Source organism: Drosophila tropicalis, unplaced genomic scaffold, assembly GCF_018151085.1.
Source record: "Drosophila tropicalis isolate 14030-0801.00 unplaced genomic scaffold, ASM1815108v1 contig_845, whole genome shotgun sequence".
Classification (NCBI taxonomy): Eukaryota; Metazoa; Arthropoda; class Insecta; order Diptera; family Drosophilidae; genus Drosophila; species Drosophila tropicalis.
Window position 1 is genome coordinate 5,418,525 of NW_027173338.1, and position 23,873 is coordinate 5,442,397.

The following is a 23,873-nucleotide window of genomic DNA, read 5'->3' on the forward strand; positions in this document are numbered from 1 at the left end:
TCTAGTCCACATAATGTTCCCGAAACTCATTCGTCGCCACAAACTTCAGAACCATCCCATAAACTTGGAAGACCAGGATAAACTAAAACAAGTTCAATTTATTGTATCAAGTCATTAAGGAATGTCCCTTTTAATTAATGGACTGGCCTGTCAGAGGCTTTGAAAAGTTCTATATCCTTTGTTGATATAAAATTTAAAGCTTTTGAAACTTGATAAATAAAAATAAACGACAAATACTTGCAAACAAATAGACAAAAATGTAAATAGTGGTTAAAGATAAGGCACAGCTTCTATATTATTCAAATCAATGTACGACTTTGACGAAATTCGACTAAAAGCTGAAAGATCTACATATACATATATGAAAGATATACATATATATATATACATAGGTAAACCTAAAAAAGGGATCTGCATAGTAAATTGAGTGACTTCATTTCTTTATTATATTTCAATCTAATATCTCTGTCATTATCATCCAAAATTAAGTCTAATTGCACAATATATTTCAATTCCTGTTTTTAGGTGCTAATTTTTACATACAAGGTTTATAGATTTCTCATATTTTCGCGACTATAAAAGCAGACAATCGAATTTTATAATTTTTAGTTTGAATTTGTTCTTTAAAGTGATAAAATGAAATTCTTTGTAAGTCGAATTAGATAATTGTGGACCTATCATCTATTTATTTGTTTTCCTAAGGCTCTTTTATTTTTTACCTTAATTGGCATGACTTGGGCCTTAAGTCCTAAAATACTTCAGGAATTGGAACGTACCCATGGTCTTTATGGTATACCAACAATTGAACCACCACAGGGAGACCCAGAGCCTTTTGAAGTTTCTCCTGCACCAGTGGCTAGCCATATACAATAGAATTTCCGTTGATTCAAAATGGATTCTAGCTTGAAATAAAATGAATAAAACATTTATCCATTTCTTCATTTTACTGAAATTCGTTCTAATCCATGCATTAATAAGCTTATTTAATCAGTGTCACTTACTCATAGGAACTGTCTTCTCGAAATTAGTGAAAATAAAATATTAGGACCTGATTTTGTCGTTTAATCCTTTTTAATTATGTTTATAGACTAACGTTTTTATTTAGAAAATATTTGATTTAGTGGAGATCAAAGTCTATACAAACATCTAGAACAATTCCGGTTATGGTTTAATAATTTGTTAATTGCAGCTAAATGCAATTCAAGTTTTGAAATGATAATTTTTTGTACAAGTTTTTATGGCTTTCTTGGACTATAAAAGTAGTCAACCAACTTGTATAATCTCGACAGTTTCAGTTTGTTCTTCAAAAGGGAAACTACTTCAAATGAAATTCTGGGTAATTCAAATATTTTAGCATATTTTGTCATTACTGTGATGTAATCATTGTATTTTTCATTTTAGATTATATTATTTTTCGCCATTATTAGCATGGCCTGTGGTTTACTCATGACTAAAGAGTTTCAGAAGTAACCCCAAGCTCTGATCAACCAGCAGACGACAAAGGACATTGAGGATGAGTATAAAAAGCTGATTTTAGGTGTAATATGAAATTTGATATTCCTTTTATAAACTTATAGAACCTTTATCACTAGACGTTCCTTTTCTTTCTTTGCATTGTATTCTGCATTGAAAATAATTTCAATATTGTCATTTAATTTTTACTTTATCATTAATTTTGTTTATATTTCAAAAATAAAAATTGTTTTTATTTTTTTTTTTTTTTTTTTTGTTTTGTTACACTCCAAGTATCACATTTTCCGAGTTATTCTAATTCTAATCTGTAATCCATTAGTAAACCTATTCTAAAGTCTATTAACTTGGGGGTTCAGCTCATTTTCCGTTGACCTTTGCTATCATTACTAAAGATTATTAAAGATTTGAGACACAATCAAATATAATATATTATATAAAGGTATAAACTGGCAAACTTCCATTTTTAATAAAGTTTAAAATATACAGTTTATCTGGGTTTTGTACTCTTCCGTTTATTTGACGGTCACCTTGAATACGGCCAAGTTTGTGCTTCCTACTATTTTTGCAAAGTTTTTTAACCTCAGGCCACAAACATAAATTCAAATTGGACATACAAAACTATAAAAAGCAAAAGCAATGTGACTCAAAAATACAAAAACAAAAACCAACAAAGTTTAATGAATTATAAAATTTTTATCTACTTTTGTTGTTGTTTCTGTTTCCTTCTGTTTGGAGCTTTGGGTTAAACACGTGAAGTTATGATATTTACACAGATCTCAGGTCTCTAGGTCAAGGTCATCAATTAAAAGATCGTCAAACCGTAAAGCTTAAGCGGCAAATAAAGAGTGGAAAACTGATATGATATGGTTAATGGTTTATGGCTTTAATTGTTCCGTTTCTCAACGTTGCAATTGGAAAACAATTTCTTTTAAACGAATTCCGAAAAACTAGTAATCCATTTAAAAACTAAGTGGGAAACTGAAACCGAAACTGAATGAATGAATTATTGTACCATTGAAAACTGTAGAGTATTCTTAGTATTTGTATTTTTTGAGTAGTCATACTTGTTTATTCGAAAATATAGAGACTAGAACATATGAAGAACAATTTCACGACGATATTACTTTTATTCGACGAGTAAATGAATTTGTCTTCTAGATGTATTCATTCATGTTCATTTCACATTCATTCGATTCATTTGGAAATGTCTCGAAAAACCTACTCCTGTTTGGTTTAAGGGCTTTTAAGAATAGAGAATATATTAATGACGATTAAAGGTCACGTGATAATTTTTCGAATACGAATCTCTAAAGGGTTTTTTCGTTTTACTGCAGTTCAATAGATTTTGCTTCTACTTTAATAAATTCTTGGCCAAAGCTCCCAACTTAAATCGCATTCCCCCACGTACATATAAGCAAAAATCGCTTCAGTTTCAAAACATCATCGAAATACATTTCCATTCCCGACTGACTACGAACAAAAACAATAAAAACAAAAAGGCAACAGAACCTGGTCAAACTACTAGACCAACCTGCAACCCCATGACCATCCCCAATGTATAAACACTTTTCATGTTTCTCATGGCATGTAAAAAAAAGGAAAGAAATACATACATACAAAACTTTATAGATTTAGCCGCTTATCAGTCCCCACAGCACACATTCAGTTCCCTTGGCCGATGTCGGCGCTGAGGGTGGGCTTATGACGTAAGCGGCAATAGCAGCGCAGCGCAGCGAACTATATATTAAATATTTTACACATAAAAAAAAAAAACAGACACACACAAACGAATAAAAAGATAAAATAACAAAAAAAAAAACAAAAGTTTTTGTTTTTTTTTTTTGTCAGCTTTATTATCATTGTTGGCGTCGCTACACCCACGTTAAATTGTCATATATATACATATGTATATATGAAATCGAAGAAGAGCCATATATAATATTATCCGACATATGTATGTACAATTTTCCATTGTCTTTTGTCTTTGGCTCTGACTTAAATTACATAAAAGAAAACACTAACACAAAAACCATGGCCGAGATGGCAATTACGTGAGTCAAGTAACAATATCGAACAACCATATTCATTTATATAGATATACCACCTATATATGTACATATGTATATTTGTATGTATGTCTGTTGAAAGTGAATTTAAAAAAGCTTTCACTTATTAGCCACAAATGTTTGGCCTTGAAGCATACTTAAATATGCTAAACATTTTGAAATTCGGGACTTCATTTTAGAGAGATATGAGATATTTTCAAAGATTTGTACAAGTATCAAGAAAAAGCATATATCTGGTTAGGTTACGACCATTTTGAAATTTAAGTCAAACCATACAATTTAGCCGGCTCGAACACGAAAAGGTGAGCAGACCCACCAAGTTTTATCATCAGCAGACTTTGCCAAAGAACTTCAGAATTGCAATAGCCAAAACTAGTTGGGAATTGCAACTAAATGAAGCGAAAATCGTCTACAATCTACTTCGATTTAATCAAGAATCGATTGATTGAAATTGTGATTCAAATATTAATGTTTCCTTTTAATAATGGTTCATATTCAAAGTTAAGTTCGAGCTACTTTAATAAGAGATATTTCCATTCCAATTTCATTTGCCCAGTGCCAAAATTTTTGACCGAAAACAACTAATATAAGCTTCTTCCTACTTATTTATGTATTTTTGTCCTACAAGCAATGACAAATATGTTGCGTTTGCTTTCTTTGCAACATTTTCAAAACAAAAAAAAATCCAAAAACAACAACAACAAAAAGAGAATTGAAAATAAAAATGATTATTTCATATATGTCTATCTAATGCATATAAATTAAATTATATAAGCAAAAAGCACAACAAAATGTTCTTTAGTCTACAAAAGATGAAAAACATTTTAATAAATCAAATATATATAGTCGTGTAGATATATACATATGTACATATATTCTCTATAAAACGAGGAAAACTCAAACAGCTGTTGTTTTTGTTGTTGGTCGGTCTACTTTTGTTTCAATAATTTATACAATCATACCGACATATGAATGTGTGTATGTATATTTGTTAATATGTATTTTTGGTTAGTTTATAAATATCACACATAGCCCACACCAATCCATATAGAAGGAGCCTCCTCTCTATATGTTTTGTCTGATTGCATTTTATTTATAGTTGACTTTTATATAGAGGAGGCTTTAGATTAAACATGTCGTTAGTTTGGCTTAGTAAAAGTTGTCAGCCAGTTGTTGGATTTCCCTTGACAATAATTACACACTTTTAAAATGCAGTCACTGCTTGGTTATCATTAAATATTCAGAAGAAAACTAATGAGACTAGAGAGAGAACGACGAACAGCTGCGACAAGCTGTCTCTGTGGTCGGAACGTTGTCGTTCTGTTCTGCTCTGTGTGTGGCCTTCTTTAAAATGCACAAAAAACTAAAGCTAAATACACATAACTAGAGAGACACCGACACACACAAGCACACTGAAAACCATGCCAAATGGCTTCGTCATCATCATCATCATCATCATAGTTGTCGTTGTCGTTGTCAATGTGGGCGATGAAAGAGACTCAACTACTTAATGTTACTTAAAAATTTTACATACTTGTGCACACCTCAACCCCCCACCTCACCCCATCCCATATAAAATCAGATACATGACAGGTCAGGACTGGTTACATTCTGTTGACAACTTACTAATATATAGTGTAAACCAGCTCACATGGCATATTTGATAAGGCCAACAACACAGAAGGAATACCCAAAGGGAGCAACAGAATAATAAAAGACATAGAAAAAAGGAGAAGAAAACTAACTAGCATACAATTTATGTAGAATCTGTGGAACATTAAAAGTTTTTCCAACTTAAGTTTCAAATTTGTCAAAGAAAAATAATGAAACCTAAAACTTTGGCTAAATCAACTATATAAACTAGACATAAAAACAATTACAAAATATTTAAAAATATAACTCATACGTAAGAGGACTTAAAGGGAAACGTTTTGCAGGGTTCTTAAAAACTTATTCATACCTTCAAATGAGAACTTTTGAATACCTACATATGTAAAACTTCTTAAGACTCTCTGTTTTTGATTAAAAACAAACAAACTTTAACTAACAAACTTTTTAACATAAGATTCTTATAGCAAATGTATTCACTTTAAGCAGTTTTAGGAACAGAATATGTAAGAAATGCTTTGCTTAAAACAGGCAAATAAAGTTAATTAATTTATAGACTTTCATTAAGAACAAACTGACTTCAAACAAATGTGTAATTTCTTGAATGGCAAAATACGTTTTTAACATGTCATTTAACTAATCTCTTATTTAGATACATTACTTCCTTTTCATTTAAAATGATATTTCAATTTCCGTTTTTCACAATATGAATGCTGATGAACGCACTTTTGACCCCACCCAAAAGTATTCATGTATGCGAATATGTTCTGCATGATGGAGTTTTCCTTTTCTACTGTTCAATTTCAAGAGACAAGTCGTCCGAGTCGTTATGAGTTCAATAACCAATGAAAAATTCTGCAATTTGCAATTCACTTCGTTCACTTAGTTCTTTTCTTTTGTTGTTCTTCTCTTTGGCTGAAGATTCTCACAGTCATCGAGCAAAAAGAAGAGGAAAACGCTTTGAACTTTCAACTTGAAATCGTCTTTTTTGTTAATAACAAGACAAATGCAACAAATTGATTATAAAAACCAGAGGGCCGGGGCTAACTTCGACCGCGTCAAAGTTTGTATACCCTTGCAACTTTTTTGGTAACTCTATCCTTACCTATTAGCCATCAATGTGGAAGAACGTTTTATCTAAAAAGGCTTATGTTTGCGAAAGAATGGCCTACAATCATAGGAAATAACGAAGATATTGATCAAAGTCACTGTTTTCCACCGATCGTTCCTATGGGAGCTATATGATATAGTCACCCGATCTTGATCAAATTTGGCAGAGTCATTAACAGATATATCAAACTAACAAATGTTTAATTTAAAAGCAATCGCGTTAAAAGTAACGAAGTTATTTACAAAAGTCACTGTTTTCGACCAATCGTTCCAATGGGAGCTATATGATATAGTCACCTGATCTTGATCAAATTTGGCATAGTCGCTTATAGGCGTAGTAAACTCTCTAATATTAAGTTTCACGACAATAGCTCAGAAAATAACGAAGGTATTGAGAAAGTCACTGTTCGTGACTTGGCCGTTTGTATGGGAGCTATATTATATAGTCACCCGATCTTGATCAAATTTGGCATAGTCGCTTATAGGCGTAGTAAACTCTCTAATATTAAGTTTCACGACAATAGCTCAGAAAATAACGAAGTTATTGAGAAAGTCACTGTTCGTGACTTTGGGGTTTGTATGGGAGCTATATGATATAGTGGTCCGATCCGGCTGAATCCGAGATATACAACGCCTGCAGTATATACAAGCCTACGTGCAAAATTTCAGCTCTGTAGCTCTTACGGTCTAGGAGGAGTTTGCGTTGATCCAGACGGACGGACGGACGGACGGACGGACGGACGGACGGACATGGCTAGTTGAACTCGTCTCGTCGTGCTGATCAAGAATATATATACTTTGTATGGTCGGAGATGCTTCGTTCTATGCGTTGCACACTTCTGACCAAAATTAATATACCCTTTTTGCAAGGGTATAATAAAAGGCGCTGCTCACACAATTGACATGATGTCCCCCTCCCTTCCTTCTTTCTATGTCTCATTCTGCCTAAATCGAATCGAATTGTAAATCAAAGTGCGTGGAAAACTTTTTTAGAAAAAAGAAACGAAAGAAAAGAAAAATGCGAGCCGGCCGTATCTAATGTCAATAAACTTTTTGGTTCTCAATAAGAAATGTGATAAGAAGCAAAAGGCGAAAAAAGAAAAAGTTGAGAACAAAAAAAAAAAAGAATAAGAAGGAGATGAAGTGAAAAGAAAATTGAGAAATTGATTGAGTGCCTCGAGACAAATCAATTAAACAAAGATGAAAAAAAAAGTGCTCAAATCTAATACGATACGCTACACCTACACACACATACATATGTACAAATGATGTGTATATGTGTCTGTTTTTTCACTATAGAGAACTACAAGTAAATGTCAGATGTGAAAATGAACAGGAAACAACAGTGAGAAATGTGAATTAATGAAATACAAGCAAAAGCGAAGAAAAGTAAATTTAAATTTTCGCAATGAGTGAGATTTTGTTGTTTTTGTTGTTTCTGCTGTTGTAACAAAATTAACTACGAAAGTAATTAAAGACTAAGGCCCAACAAGGGCTGGGGGGGGCGGTGCAGTTGTGAATGGAGGAAACGAGTAGGGAACCACTTATGCCCACAGGGGCAGAGAAAGTGGCAACAGTCATAAGGATAAAGAGAAAGAGAGAGAGAGAGAGGGAGACAGGGAAATGATGATGGAAGGCAAAAGCAACTTGTCTTGCGCGCGCGCATGAAGGCAATTAACATTACACACAAACGCACCACCCACTATCCACCCAACCATCCACCCACCCATCAGCCAACTATGTACTACAAAAGGGCGAAAAGGGTTAAAAAAGTTTGCCAAAAGGGATGAATATTGAATGGATAAACGGCATTAGAATTTCCATTAGAGAGTTTTCTTCTTTGTTTCTGTCTTGCTGGAAAGGGAAATTGTCTCTACTTGACTTCAAAACTACTGAAAATTTAAGTTTTTTTCCTTGGAAGTTTCATTATCCATTTTAAATCATATATTTTTAAATAAAATAACATTTACTTTTTATAGCTAATAAAAAGTTTATAACTTGGAAATGAATTATATATTTTATTGAATATTTTATTTAAGATGAACAAATATTTTACTCACATTTTCTATTACAAATATTAACGAACCGTAAATAAACGATTTTCTTTTGATGACATTTTTGCTTGATTAGTTTAGCAATGCTTTAAGATATATACAAAATATATATTTATTTATATATAGAACTGGCAACTGTTTTCACGTTAAACGCTTATCTCGCGGGAGAAGAGAAGAAACTTGTTACATGAATTTTAAGTTAAACATGTATTCAAAGATAACGAAAACAGTCAAGTAAATTAATAGAGGTAAAGAGAGGTGAATGAATATTGTAAAACTTATGTAGATTTTTAAAGCTTAATATGAAACATTAATAGATAATTTTCAATAAAATTGTCATAATTTAAAATCAATCTTTTTAATAGACTTTTATCGCAACCCTCGTTTGCTTTTACACCCACACATATACACAGCAGGCACACACGGAGTTAAAGGAAGACAGAAGGAGGACACAGTCTGATGTTGTTGTTGCTGTTGGGGATGAGGAGGCTTACACGCAACAGCGCCGCCGGCGACATGAAGCACAATTTGTGCGCTGCAATAAAATGAAATTAAAATTTGAAACATCTACAACAACAAAATCAACGACACGAGCAAATAGAGGAATGGCAGGGAGTGTATCTCCTCCTCTCCGACCATCCATTCGGTTGCTGTCCCAGCTGAAACAAAAACTGAAGCTTAAGCATCGTCATCCATCGTCATCATTTTTATACTCTCTGGCCATTAGGGGCGCTCTGAAATTGCCACCCTGTTAAATGATTTCTGATTGCCAGCGAATCATTTAATCTTAGAACTCGAAATCTAACGAGAAATATATGCCAGAATTAACTAGAACTCTGTGTGGGGTAACAACACCCTTGCAGGGTATTTAAAAGTCGCATTTATCCATGACTTTTTCACTTTTGTTTCTCTCGCTCTTATGGTCTTATTTCGCTGGTAATTATGATAAGACAGTAATTACATTTATCTGCTTCTGGCAGCATAACACAAAATAAAATAAAACAAAGTAAAAAACTCAACTTTAGCAAGTGCGTGTGGGTTCACCATGTTGAATGCGCGACAACATTGCGTATGCGTAATGTGGGTTGACTAACAAAAACCAAAAACCAAGCATGGCCAGAGACACATAAGGAGAGCAAGTGAGATAAAAACATTGAATATTTAAATTTCTATGGAATTTTTTTTTTGTTTTAGAATTATTCAAATATGTCAAGGACATTAATAAGTCAATTAATTCCGTCTGCCTATTTCTCACTGTGTAGCAAACAAATTTAATTAAGATGGAGGAAATAAAGTAATATCAAACCAATTTACACTAAACTCAAGATGACAAAGTAAAATAAATAGGAGAACCCACTAAATACAATACGTTGTTTAATTTCCCAATATTATTTCAACATTTTTAATTCGAATTTTCATTTAGGATTGCTCATTATTATAGTTTTTAATATCTTTTGGCAAATGTTTTGCAACAAATTGGAAATTTTTCTTTTACTGAAAGCTTGAGATGCGAATTTCCGCAGTCATTTGTTATCAAAGATTATCATCTTTTGAGAAAACTTCAAGAAAAAACATTGAAAGAAAATTTATAAAGGTATGTTTTACTCACTAGTGTAATTACTATAATCGGAAAAAAGAGAAATGACTAATTATAGGTAAAAATGGAAAGAAAAAAAAACCAAAAGCTGACACTAACTAATTAATCAATAATTGCCCTTTGCGTGTGCAGAATGGGAGAGAGAGAGAGAGAGAGAGCTAGACACCTGACAAGAACACACAAAAGCAGCAGAAAGACAGTGAAATATATAGTAGAAGAAAAAACAGAAACAAAATAGTGAGTGGGGGGGGAAAATTCAATTAATTTGTTGCCTAGCACCTGTTTAGAGGGCTAGGGCACCAGCAGTACATCATCTGCCATTCTACCACCTACGATTTCTTTCTTTTGCCATGCCCCAACCAAACTCAAGCCCTTTCCCCTTTTGCCCATCAGCCATCAAGTTTACCTGCGCTGCAGCGGCCACTTCAGCCAATGTCAAACTCACGACAACAACAATAAAATTATTATTGATTACATGTCATTTCTATTGAATTTGTATGAAAGAGATGGTCGTTTTATAGAAAGAGCGGCACAGTTCTATCTCTATCGCACTCACTTGGACTTTATCAAATTCAATTAGGCTCACCATAGACCATAACTGTAATTGTGTGTTTGAGAGAACAAAAAAAAAAAAAAAACCAAACAGAAAAAAAACACAGAAACACGAAACCAAAAAAAGTCAATAAATGTTACTACTTTGTTATCAGGATAGACACAAAATTTATGCATGATGTAATAGGAATATAGCAAAAAATAACAAAAAGTAAAATAAAACCAAGCCAAGTGGTTGATTAGGTCGGGTGTTAGTCGGGTGGGAGACGTATTTGTGAAGGGGGATTCATTGCATATTGCATATTCTTAACCCATTTTCCCACCCAAAAACTGGGCCACCTACTAAGGAGTGAATGTGAATGGGTGGGAGGGGTCGACTGGTTGAATGCTAGACACACAATGGAAAGTCCACCGACCCGCATGCATTTATATAGTCGTTGTCATATAACAGAACTTGACAGTAGTTTTTTTTTTTTTCTTCCTCTAGTTGCATAAATTAATGTAATAAATGTTTTTTGTTTAGTTTGTCCTTAGTTTATGTTGTTTTTGCTGTTGTTGTTAGCTGTTCTCATTCTCATTCTCATTCTTATCGCTGCCAACTGTTGTTTGAGTTAAATTTTCCTTAGCTTTCAGTTGAACTGGGCGTCAATAAGTTTTTCACGATCTTGTTGATTAGATTGGAGAGGAGCATTCCCCTCAAATAGTCTTAATAAAATGCCGCTCATTTGTTATTCAATGATTTAAATTTGTTAAACTTTGTTTACCCCCAACTGATTTAATGAACATTTACAAATTGAATGTTGAATACCCTATCTATTACTAGATAAAAATATAGTTAGAACTGTTCTCACTTCCAAATAAGTGGATGAAGATTTTATTAAACGTAAGCAAGAGGAGATATCAATTTTGATTCCCACAATACAGAAAATTTTTTTATAAATTGCCATTAAATCTACAAATTTTGTTTCTTCGCTAAAGTAGAAAAGATTTTGGTATCATATTGCAGTTCTTCACAAAAAATGTAGGGTTTAGACAGGGTAAAGTCTGGCTTATCTAGCCATAGACCCTACTTAGGTGAAAAGGTAAATGAGCAAAATTTGCTTCTGATGGAAATCAATTTCAAAATAAAGTAATCAAACTTTCTTATCTATAAAAAGTTGAAACATTTTGAAATAGAGAAAAAAGGTTACATCAATATTAATACTAATATTATCACCACAAGGGCTCGTCCGGGATTTGAACCCGGGACCTCCCGCACCCGAAGCGGAAATCATACCTCTAGACCAACGAGCCGGCTCCTTCAAACATTAATTCAATAATCTTTCAGATGCGATTCAGTCTATAGCAGAAGGATGTGAAAGGATAATAATGTTTCAATAAAACCTTGATAGTTGGTAGTTTAAATGGGCTACAAAATACTCTTTCAAGGGTATTTAATCAGCGTATGGACCCAGCCTATTTTTTTTTCTTTTTGTTTGGCATTGTGTAGGTAAATACAGTATCAAATTCTAGGAAAATTGATAAGACAATCAGCCATAATGTTTATTTACTTTTTGTTTTTTAATGTATATTTTCAATTTCTTTGATAAGCCAATTGAGATTTTTTTAAATCGGTCACCGGGACAAGACAATGTAAAGAAAAGTTTATGTTTTATTGCAAATAAGGCCAAGCTTTATATTTAAGAAATAATAGAGAACCTGAGAAAAAAGAAAATAATTTTCAATTGTCATTGTATGCGCGCAATTTTCATCTGGGAATTTTATTCTAATTTTCTTATGAATTCTGAATGAAAATTGCATGGCACTGAAAAATTTATAAACTAAAAGAGAAACATACATACAACCCGCAGAGAGAGAGAGACAGAGAAGGAAAGAGAGAGGGGGCGATAGTGGGAGAAGCAAACAAACAAACACACTAAAAGAAAGGTAGAGATAGATAGAGAGAGCCGCTAAAAGTACGCAAAGTATCTCACAGATACATACACACAAAGAGGAAAAATAAACAGCAAAGAAATAAACGACGAAAAATAATTGCAAAAACGGAAAGAGAGGGAACACAAAAAAGAATGTGTAAAACGAGCGCACAATGGCGACGGTCTGCGACTACAACGTGTGCGTTATTTAAATGATTTTGCCAGTTTGCTTAATTTAAATGTTTTTTTTTATTATGGCCTGCATTTGCCCGACTGACTGATCGACTGTCTGACTGTCTGTCTGTTTGTCTGTCTGTCTATCAGACGACTCACTCTCTATCATCAGCCACTCCTAACCATTTCAGAGAGACATATCAAACTCGTTTTGCAAAAAGAAATACACTCATGATGAATATAATAGGTACACCCTTTAAAATTTAATTTAAATTAGCACAACTTTTTTTCTTTTACCTTAATCACCAAAATTTAAATGCACATTTGTTTATTGAACATTTGTGTATTCTTTACCTTAATTTGGAAATGAAAAGTTATTTTATTCAAAAGTTACAACAAAAATATGAAATTTCAGAATTTCGTGCTTGATGAAAATAATAGGTACACTTTAATTCACTAAGTCATATTTAATTTTTTTTGTTTTCAAATCACTGAAAATCTATTTTTGTTTCATTATCTGATTAATATGGAATGTATCCACCTTAATTTTACCGTTACTTTTCCCATCCGATTGGGGATACTCTTAATCAAAGCTTGGCAGGACTCTATCGAAATCTTCTTCGACGCACTCCCACAATTGTCGGTTGTTGCCACTTTTTTCTGTTCGAGACTGATCCTATAGCTCACCCCACAAGTTATCGATGAGATTCAGATCACGAGACTAACTGGGTCAAGAGAAAACCACTCCTAACCTAGGAAATTCGGACACTTTCGAGTCCTTGAGAGCCATTGGATCCAAAATGGACAATGATATTAATGTTTTTCCAATTAGGATTTGACTACAAATGGCTAATCTATCAGTTCGTATCGCAAGAAGGGTTCCTTTGATGCGAACCAAAGATTTGATCATGTAGCAAAGATTTCTTAACGACTACTTCACATGGGCAGCATCTGAAGTTCAAAAAAACCGGCCTAATATCCTTCTTAGCAACGAAACTAAAATTTATCTTTTCGGAAATGACTGTTCCTAACATTTAAGGCGCCCTATAACCAAAAACTTTGATCACCGCTACAGTGGTGCATGGTGTTAAAAATATTATAGTGTGGGGTTGTTTGTCTTGGTCAGAACACTATCCAATATTCCTAATATCTGACATGATGGGAGCAGCTGACTATAGGGATGTCCTGGAAAATATTATGCTAGCATATTTAGAGGAAAAAAAGTCCCTGTGGTGGGTTTATCAACAGGATAACGACGTAAAACACACCTCCAAAATTTTAAAAACTTGGTTAGAGGTCAATATAGTGGTCGCTCTTACCTAGCCCACTTAGTCTCCGGATCTGAATCTCATCGATAACTTGTGGGGTGAGCTATAGGATCAGTCTCGAACAGAAAAAAGTGGCAACAACCGACAATTGTGGGAGTGCGTCGAAGAAGACTTCGATAGAGTCCTGCCAAGCTTTGATTAAGAGTATTCCCAGTCGGATGAGAAAAGTAACGGTAAAATTAAGGTGGATACATTCCATATTAATCAGATAATGAAACAAAAATAGATTTTCAGTGATTTCAAAACCAAAAAAAAAAAAAATAAAACTTAGTCAATTAAAGTGTACCTATTATTTTCATCAAGCACGAAATTCTGAAATTTCATATTTTTTGTTGTAACTTTTGAATAAAATAATTTTTCTTTTCCAAATTATGGTAAACAATACACAAATGTTCAATAAACAAATGTGCATTTAAATTTTGGTGATTAAGGTAAAAGAAAAAAAGTTGTGCTAATTTAAAGTCAAAAAAAATTAATTTTAAGGGGTGTACCTATTATATTCATCATGAGTGTATATGCATGTGTATTTGTACATATAAAAAACACTAAAAACAATCCGCCAAAAAGCAACAGCAACAACCGAAATTAAAAGTAACAAAAACAACAAACAAACAAACAGCAAAAAAAATTCCAAATCCATTTAATTTATTCTCAATGCGTACAAGCGAAACGAAAATAAAACTGAGAATTTTTGAACAGTTGTTGCGTTTCATTCCGCTGTCAGCTGGGGCGAGAGAGTAGTTAGAATTATTGATGATATAGCTGCACACATATAGACAGACATACTGAATAAACATAGATATATGTACATACATATATCATCATGGGAATGACACAAACATTTACCTGTTGATGAACAAAATTTGATTAAAATACAAAAGTGTAAAGCAAAAACTGTGAAACTGCTTTAAAGATCTTGCTAGATGATATGGAAAATTCACTGCTTGCTAATCATTTTGGGTATAAAAATATGAAATTAACAGCAGAATATCAAAGTAATATATCTAAATTTTTGAGAGAAAGGTCTCCAAAGGTCATTCTCTGGCCATTACTGATGTAATTTTGACCATAAATACCCCAGGACTCTGTCAATCTCTTAAACAAGTTTAAGAAAAAAACTAATAATAATATTCAGAATCTTCTGAACTGAACTTAAATTCGAAATAATCCATTTGAATTGAATAAAAAGAATGAGTGTTAATGTAATTGAATGTAAGTGAATCTCAAGAAGATTTATATAATTCATTCTGTCGATTGAGACTAGAAAAATAATTCGAATCAATAAGTGAAATGTCACACAAAACCAAAACGACTTGAATGAGTAGGTACTAATGTGAGTGATTGGGTTGTGTAGTATTTCGAATACATACGAATCTCCAATCGTATCTTAGTAGGCAAAATTTATTATACTGTATATATTATCCAATACCTTTATGTATTGATTAAGTATAGATTTCAAGTATGAAATTATAATTTTATTTTGGCTTTTTTTTATTGCTTCGAAAATTCTGATATTCTGATAAGCTAAATCATTCAAAAAACTTGTGATTCACAGACGATAGGTCTTAACAACAGTAAAAATTATTATTTTTAATTACAATGGGTATTCTTTTTTATTTAATTACCATTCTCTTTTCTTGTTTGGATCGACTTGAACACACAGAATGTTAGATATCAGAATGTTCTATATTATGTCATATTCAAAAGTATTCATTCGTTTTGACATTTTATTAGCTCTCATTCATTTTACCAAGCTATGTGAATTGTGAGACGTATGCTAAGCACTTGTATTCATACTCATTTATTTTATTGTAATCTTAATTCAATTCAATTTAATTTGAATAAAAGAAATTTAAACATTCTGTATTACAATTTCCACATTTACTTCATATCGTTTATAAAGTGTGACTGATAAGTAAAGTTATTTATCGTTAGGTTTTATAATGAATAGTACATTTGTGAATCTGTAAGCCATTTAAGATCTGATTTGATAAACAACTACTCTTTAATTGTTTTTAAAAGTTAGACAACAAATAACTATTTAGAGCTAAACTAAGCTCATGTACTTGAAAAATAAGAGAGTTTATTGCTTCAAGATGTTAAAATCTTAATTCAAAGACTCTTAGCTTTAGTTACTTATTAAAAAAAGAAGTTAAACAATAAAAAAAAAAACTTTGATCTAACTCTTAATAACTTCTGAAAATTGTAAGTGTGTTAATATAAAGTGAACTCCCAACATTTAATTACCTACAATCATTGTCTTATATAAGAACTTTTAGACAAGAGGGCATATAAAGGGCCATTGTTGTTGTTGTTGTTGTTGCTGGGCACAATGAACTGCAATCTTCTTTTGAGTTGCTTGCAGTTGTTGCTTTTAATTACGAGCATTGTCTACGGTTATTGTTATTATTGCAGTTGCAGTTGCAATTTGTGCTGGTGTTGGTATTTTTGTTGGTGTGACTGTTTAGCTGCAGCTCGTGCGTGTTTGCTTGCTAACTGATTTGAGGGCACTGTTACAAGGCTGGCCGGGGCCTAGTCAGACGCCTCCAAATGGCTAGATTCTCTGTCTCTCTCTTTCTCTCCATCTCAGAGCAGACATTAATTGGCTAGACAACAACGTCTCAGCTTCAAAACGCGTTGGCAGTTGAATTCGTTTTGGTCGTTTTGTGTTTGTGTGTGTGAGATTTATGTTGCTGCTAAACTTGGTCTAAGTGTTTATTGGAGCCAAACAAATGTGTGACTTCTTTGCAGAACGTCACGAGAAAACGCGCAAAACAAAAAGAACAAAAACTAAACTTAAACTCAAAAGGACAACTTGAATGGGCAAAGAAAGTAAAAATTTATTGCATTTGCTTAAACCTCTAAGCCTTGTGTGTTTTTAATCGATTGTCATTGCATTTAACAGATTATAAAAACATTTCTTTTTTTTTTAATTTTAGAAATATATTTTAGTTGTTGTAAGTGCTTTCAGGCACTCGTAAGTCTTAAATGTTAAGTCAATGCAAATTGGGTACAGAAAAGTTAAGTTCAAGTTCTACGGAACTTAACTCAAGATCTGTCACAAATCTATCTGTGTGTAATTATATAAAATTTTCTAGCACATTGTCATTGATTATTCATGCCCTATACAGGACTCCAAGATTTACTTGACATAGAGGGGATTCCCTTTGCTATTCTTGCTTCTAAATTTGAAGAACTTCCAACCATAAACCTATTAGCTTGGATAGTTATTTGGCAAAACAGAACAAAAATGTTGCTTCAACTCGTGCGATATAAAGACAAAATATTACTAAAATCAAAACAAACCAATTCTAAGGGAAATTTGTTTTTGGATATCGAAATTTCAATATTTTCTTATATAAAGTCTTGGTTTTGGGTGAGAAAATTGACCCATTTCAGCCCCTTCCAGGATCAGTCACTGCTTTTAATATGTGGTTTTGGTATAAGGGGATATATATGTAGATACATCGATTGAACAAATGAAAAGGGGGTAAAGTTACTTGCTTTACTTTACTTAACTTTATGTGGTTTTTTTAAACATATATTGATATATTGTTACCAATTAGATATGAAAATATATCAATTAATATTAATTCCAAAGGCTCTTCTAATGGAAGTTCTTCTACTAGCTTTGCATGACCCAAAATCAAATTTCCAATATTTAAATCAAACTACAAAAAATATTTAAATTTATAAAATTGATTCAATGATGGCTCAATAGATTCAATTTGTGGCTTTATGCATTTCATGCTATCTCCACTCGAGTTATCAGACACAATGAGGCCATAAAGCGCCAAACTTAAACCGACCAAAAATGAACTGATAAAACAATCAGAAATCCATTGAGCGCATTTTGGACTATATAGTAAATAGGAAAAAATGAATTGAGTTTACCACTTAGTACCCATGACTATCATTAGGCACAAACAGGAAAAAAGAACAACAACAAAAACACTCAAATTCCGTTTTGATTGATGAGTTGCTTTTTGGTTTTTTTTTTTTTTTGGTTGTTGTTCTTGGTGTTGGCGTTAATTAGTGCCAATAAAAATGTAGACGACACATGTCACATGAAAATATTCATAAATATATATATGTGTATATATTTTCATATTTATAAATGGACAAGAAATATAAAACTTTCGTCTAGAGAAAGAGAGCCAGAAAGTGACAGTATTAGAGAGAGACGAAGAATAAACAGCATCTATGAGACTTGACAAAGGTCAAACAAGGTCATGGCCGTGTTATGTATTACGAAATACCTCAAAAAAATAAAAGTTAGAACTGGACGCAGTTAAATTTCTTAATTATTTCTGCCTTTATTTAATTTTTTTTTTTTATGATTTTCATTCACGCAGCTTTGTTTTGTTGTATTATTTATATAAATATTAATTATGAACTTTTCTGGCTTAGTTTTTATTTTACTTTTTCCTTCTGTCATTGTGTGTGTGTGTGTGTGTGTGTGTGTTTTTATTGTTATTATTATTATTATTTTACTAATGGCCAGGAAACACGCAAAACAAAAAATTATGTGTGTATGTAGATATATTTGTTCTGGCATTTCTTCTTCTTCTTCTCCCTGTTTCTTGATTTCATTTTGTTGTTGCAGTTGGGCTTGACATTATTCATATTGAAGCCATCTCCGTCCATCAAACAAGTTAACCATTTGGGTCAAGTGTAAATATAAATATCAAGTTTTTCTTTTTGTTTATTTGCGGAGGTTGTTGGCCGCACGCGAAGAGGTAAATATTTGAGTAGAATATGTTCACAAAAGATTACAAAATCAAGGCCCAGGCTAGGATACAAATTGTAGTTAAGACCGGAACACTGTTTAGTTATAGATGACCTTGAATGGCGATTGAAAGAGTCTTAAGCATAGTTGATCCTGGCGTTTCTCCCTCCACTTTCTCACATCTTTCTTTAATCTTGATTGAGTCATTTCCTTTGCTCTACTCCATCAAGTTTTGTGGAATAGTTTGACAGATTTTTGTTTTATAGACTATTTACCAACTGATTCATTACTCAGTTCATTATATTTTAAAGCCCATGCTGACAGTTATTATTTCTCATAATTGTTTTTTTCTCTCCCCCTCCCTTTGCCTAGTTCCAAACCATGTGAAAATTGAGACACAAGTTTCCTCAGAAACCAATGCGCCCACACACACACATGTGCAGGGGCAAAACACTTGTCTTATTGCAAATTCATGGTAATATCTCATTCGATTTTAGGATACCAAGAAAAATGACAGAGCAGTAGGAGAACAGGAGAAGTTTATTTAGTTCAGAACGAAACTAATTAAAAGGAAAATATACATACATATAGTCGAAACGAGAACTGTCTAAAGCAGAGCACACAAATGCTTTTGTCTTTCATCATAATCAACTGTCGTTTATTTCTTCTCAATCTCCCATGTAGAAGGCAGTCAGGCACTCACGCATAAAGCGAGTCCAAACAAACAATCAATCAAGTTGTGCATACCCATCAATCAATCAAATTGCCAAAAGTCATAACAAAATGGCGTCTTCAGCGTTACTGGTTTATGTAAAAACAACATTGAGAGAAATTGTAGAGATTAAAAATGAGATATTCGTGATTCGATATTCAATTTAATATTCACTTCATCAAGCAAGATTATTCAAATTATGAGTATGCAATGCCTTGACTTGGGTAAGAAAATGTATTCATTTCATTTGTTTCATATAGTTGCCTAAATATATTGAATGCTCAAATCCAAAACAGAAGTGGGTATTTGAGGACTATAAGAATGATTACTCCTTTGGATACATTTTTGGAATCTGTAAAATCAAACGAAACCTAATGAATGAATCTGAATAACAAAATGAAACATCAATATAATATAGGAATCATAGACCGAAACACTCAACTTGTTCACAGAGAGTTGGCTATTCTTATTGCATTTAATAATCTATCGACAGAATGAGTGGAAAACTTATAGGACTCTGACTATTCACAATTTTTTGAAAAGTTAAGGATTTAACTATTTACAGTAAAATAATGTACTTAACTAACTGAATTCGAAAGCTCTGACTATTCATAGTAGTCACATGTCAATGAATAATGGAAATAGGAACTTATATTTGAATACCAATAGCAACAAGATGAATGCTTTTTAAAGGGGTTTCGTTTGTATTCTTCTAAAGACCGAATAGGAATTCGAGTACTACACGTCACCAGTCACTTGTATTTGTTTATCCATTTTCAGCCCCATTCACTTAACTGAACATCTTAAACTTTGATTTGAATTCGTAGATATAGAGCCGAAAGCAAACCCCATTCATAGATCCCACAGATCTCTTAATATCGATTCAGTCCAATATTTAGGTGGACTTTGTCTTTTATATGTATATATGTATACATAAATAATTTCAAAACAAGTTCCAATATATATACTATGACAGTGATTTCATATTTATTACTTATGACATAAATTAAATAATAAAAACTAAGTTTATAGAATATATTACAAAATAAACAGATCTTATGCGCATTAAGCTACAACAACTGCTGCAACTTTCTTTTACATTTGGACATACGAAATAAAAGGAAAAGATCTCATCGATAGATAATTTTAACATTGTTTCTTTTTTTTTTTTTTTTGCAGTGTACTTACATTCAAATGATTTGTTGCTGTTGTTGTTGATGATAATAATAATGATGAGATGGGTTTGTGATGATAAATCCAATTTAATTAGAGTTATAGATGCGGAATATATATATATATATATATATATAAGTATACAGCAATATATATATATATATGCCCAGCTAGACGAAAGTAGTTGTTGTTGTAGTTTTAGCAGAGTAGTAGTTGCAGTTGCAGTTGTTGTTGTTATTGTTGCTGTTGTAAGTTGTAGACATATAGACGAGACGACGACTAAAAGACGACGACGACGACGACGGTGACGATTTCGACTTCGACTTCAACTTTGATTTTGGATTCATTGAATTGAATTGTTTTTGTTTCTCTTGTATTTGAAATTGTATTTTGTATTTGGACAACAAGTGTATGTATGTGTGTTAGCGTGTGTGTGGGTTTTGTTCTATTAGAATTCAGCAAACTCCTTGGCGCATTTTTCAGTGCTGGAAATTCGCAGCGCCTCCTCCTCATAATCGTCGAAATTGCTTGTATCGCCGGGACCTTTACACCTCGGTATGAATGGGGCTTCAATTTTCTTTTGGAAGATCGCAATCCAATCGGTTGAGGCGAACCATTTCTGATTCTTAATATCATTAACGCCCGCCTTTAGATTGCCATAGCGTTTAGTTAAATCCACTTGCAGTAGATTACGCAATAGATCCTTCAAATCGGAACCAAAATGCGAGGGGAAACGTACTTTGCCGGAGACAATTTTCTCATAGATCTGAATGGGCTGATCGGCAAAGAAGGGCGGATAACCGGCAGCCATTTCGTAGACCAATACGCCGAGGGCCCACCAATCGACGGCTTTGTTATAGCCCTTCGATAATATAATTTCGGGTGCCAAATACTCTGGGGTGCCGCACAAGGTCCAAGTGCGTCCCTTGACACGTTTGGCAAAACCAAAATCGGTGACCTTGAGATAACCCTGCGAATCGATTAGCAAATTCTCGGGTTTCAAATCTCGATAGATTAAATCCAAATAATGCAAATACTCAAACGCCAGGACAATTTGTGCTGCATAGAAACGGGAATGGGGCTCCGAGAAGCGACCGACTTTACGCAAATGTGAGAACATCTCACCGCCTGGCACATATTCGAGGACCATATACAAATTGGAGTTATCCTTGAAATGATAGCGTAACGATACCAAAAATGGGAATTGTATGGCCTGCAGAATACGTTTCTCGTTCAACGTGTGCTCCACTTGCTTCAGCTTGACAACCTTCTGCTTATCGAGTATCTTCATGGCATAATAGTCTTTTGTTGGCTTATGCTGGACGATCATGACACGGCCAAAGGACCCGGTGCCCAGTGTCTTGATGCGTTCGAAATCATCGAGGGCAGCGGTATTGGTCGGATTGCGACGCCATTTATCCTCGAATTCTTCTTTGGCCTGCTCAAGGAACTCCTTGACAGTCTCGGCGGCATCGACCTTCTTATTGGATGTTGTTGCGTTATTACCCATTTTCGATATGGTACCGGTTAACGAGGATAAACGAAATGTGGCTGTGGCCGATACTTGAGCTTGCTGCTGGTCTTCGTGGTCCTTGGAACTAGAAGAAGTTCCAGCTGCTGCCTCTAATGGAGTTTCTGCCGTTGTCTTTTTTTGTTGCTGTTGCTGTTGTTGTTGGCCGGAACTGGTACCAGCGGCTCCGGCGGTGGTCGTCTGCTGCTGCTGCTGCTGCTCCAGACCTCCTCCTCCACCCCCACCAGCACCTTCGTCACCCTCGCCCTCGCCCTCGTAACTACTCGACTGTTGCTGCAGCTGCTGTTGTCCTCCGGTTGACGAAGAACTATGATGAGATTTTTTCTTTTTAAGAAATTGCAATATGGATTTAGCTATTTTGCCGAAGTTATCAAAAACGGTTGGGATTAGGAAATTTTATTATCGCACTGCGGCGGTAGCAGCACGTTTTTATTTTTGGTCTGAATATTATTTTGTATCTTTTGTCTTCAGATCAATTTGTTGTTAATTGATGCGAGTGTGTGTGTGTGTGTGTGTATGTGTGTGTGTTGGTGTATATATATGTAGGTGTGTGTGTGTGTGTGTGTGTGGAAGTATTTAATGATAAGCTTTTGCTTTTGCTCTTGCTTGGTTAACACTTTTTTGTTTGTTTGTTGCGTGGATTCTTAAACTAGTTTTACACTTTATGCTTAAACTAACATTTGGTTTAACACTTTTTTTGTTGTTGCTTTTGTTGCTGTTGTTGTTGTTGTATATGCCTTTAATTTTAATTTTTTACACATAAACTTTATATATATAAATATTAAATCTCGTGAATCTGCAAAGAGAATTGAAGAAAAAAAAAAAAAATAGAAAAATATTAGCTTGTTAATTGAATTTTCAGCAAATTAGTAATACATACTAAATGTCAATGCTAAGAAGACAGCTAAAATTGTTTAATTCTTAATATCATAGCAACATGAAACGTTACTTTATGTATTATTTGTATTCAAATATTAGGGATAATTAAAATTAGAACTCTAACAAAATTAATAAATTTTTGGTTTTTGACTAAATTAAACAAAAATTTTCAGTTCGCTTGGATAAATTAGCTATTATTTCCAATTTATCTCGATGAAATGTAAGTTCAAAACGTTTACAGACAATCTTTCAAAGAAAATAAATAAACCTTGAAGCTAATTTTATACAGATTGACGTTTAAAAAAGTCACTTTTGGAACACCTTAGAATCTCAATACTTCAATTAAATGGCGAATCCTTTTATCAACCAGGGCGATGGCTCAAAAAGTTTTTACTTCGAAGCGTGAAGGTTTGGGAAAAGTATTTTAAAATTTTACTTAATAATAACTAAACCGATAATAAAGGCAATAATATAATCATCTTAACTAATCGTTGTGATTTTAAAAGATTTTTCAGCTTTTAATGTAAACTACAGTAGTTTGTTTGGTTACCGACTACAATATACCCTGCCAAGGGTGCTTAGACCCACAGAGAAGAACACCTAAAAGCGGTCGATTAATTAAGTAAATTCCTTGGTCAGCCGTTAGTTTACTTACTTACTTACTTTTAATTTGCGACCCTTTCGCTTTTCTTTAGATTTTCTCGAATTGTTCTTGCTTTGTTTGCCATTCGTTATGTTTAGGCGATTCATCGAAAGATGAAATGAAACTGAGACTTGATGCTGTGGCATTATGGCTATATATGTATGTTTAATACTTAAGGTATAAATTAGTTTGATTTGTTTCGAGTGAAAAGAACGTCTTTTATAAATGGGTTATAAGAAGACTAAGTAATTTGAAATTTTTAATTTAATAGAGGAATGTTCATTGTTCAAATGTTTTAATAATGAAAATTTTTAATTAAATTTTGGGAATT

General features: G+C 33.2%; 1 protein-coding gene and 1 non-coding gene across 2 annotated transcripts in view; both read right to left on the bottom strand.

The window, feature by feature from the left end:
* The window catches only part of Pka-C1 (Protein kinase, cAMP-dependent, catalytic subunit 1), a 29,771-nt gene that overhangs the window by 4,017 nt on the left and 1,881 nt on the right, over positions 1-23,873 (bottom strand). The window contains exon 2 of the mRNA XM_068294253.1: positions 20,505-22,816. Within this exon, the coding sequence (XP_068150354.1) occupies positions 20,938-21,999 (1,062 nt within the window). The 5' untranslated portion in view covers positions 22,000-22,816 and the 3' untranslated portion in view covers positions 20,505-20,937. The remainder of the gene's footprint in view (positions 1-20,504; positions 22,817-23,873) is intronic.
* On the bottom strand, positions 11,682-11,753 carry TRNAP-CGG (transfer RNA proline (anticodon CGG)). Its single transcript has one exon. It is a non-coding gene; the product is annotated as a tRNA-Pro (tRNA).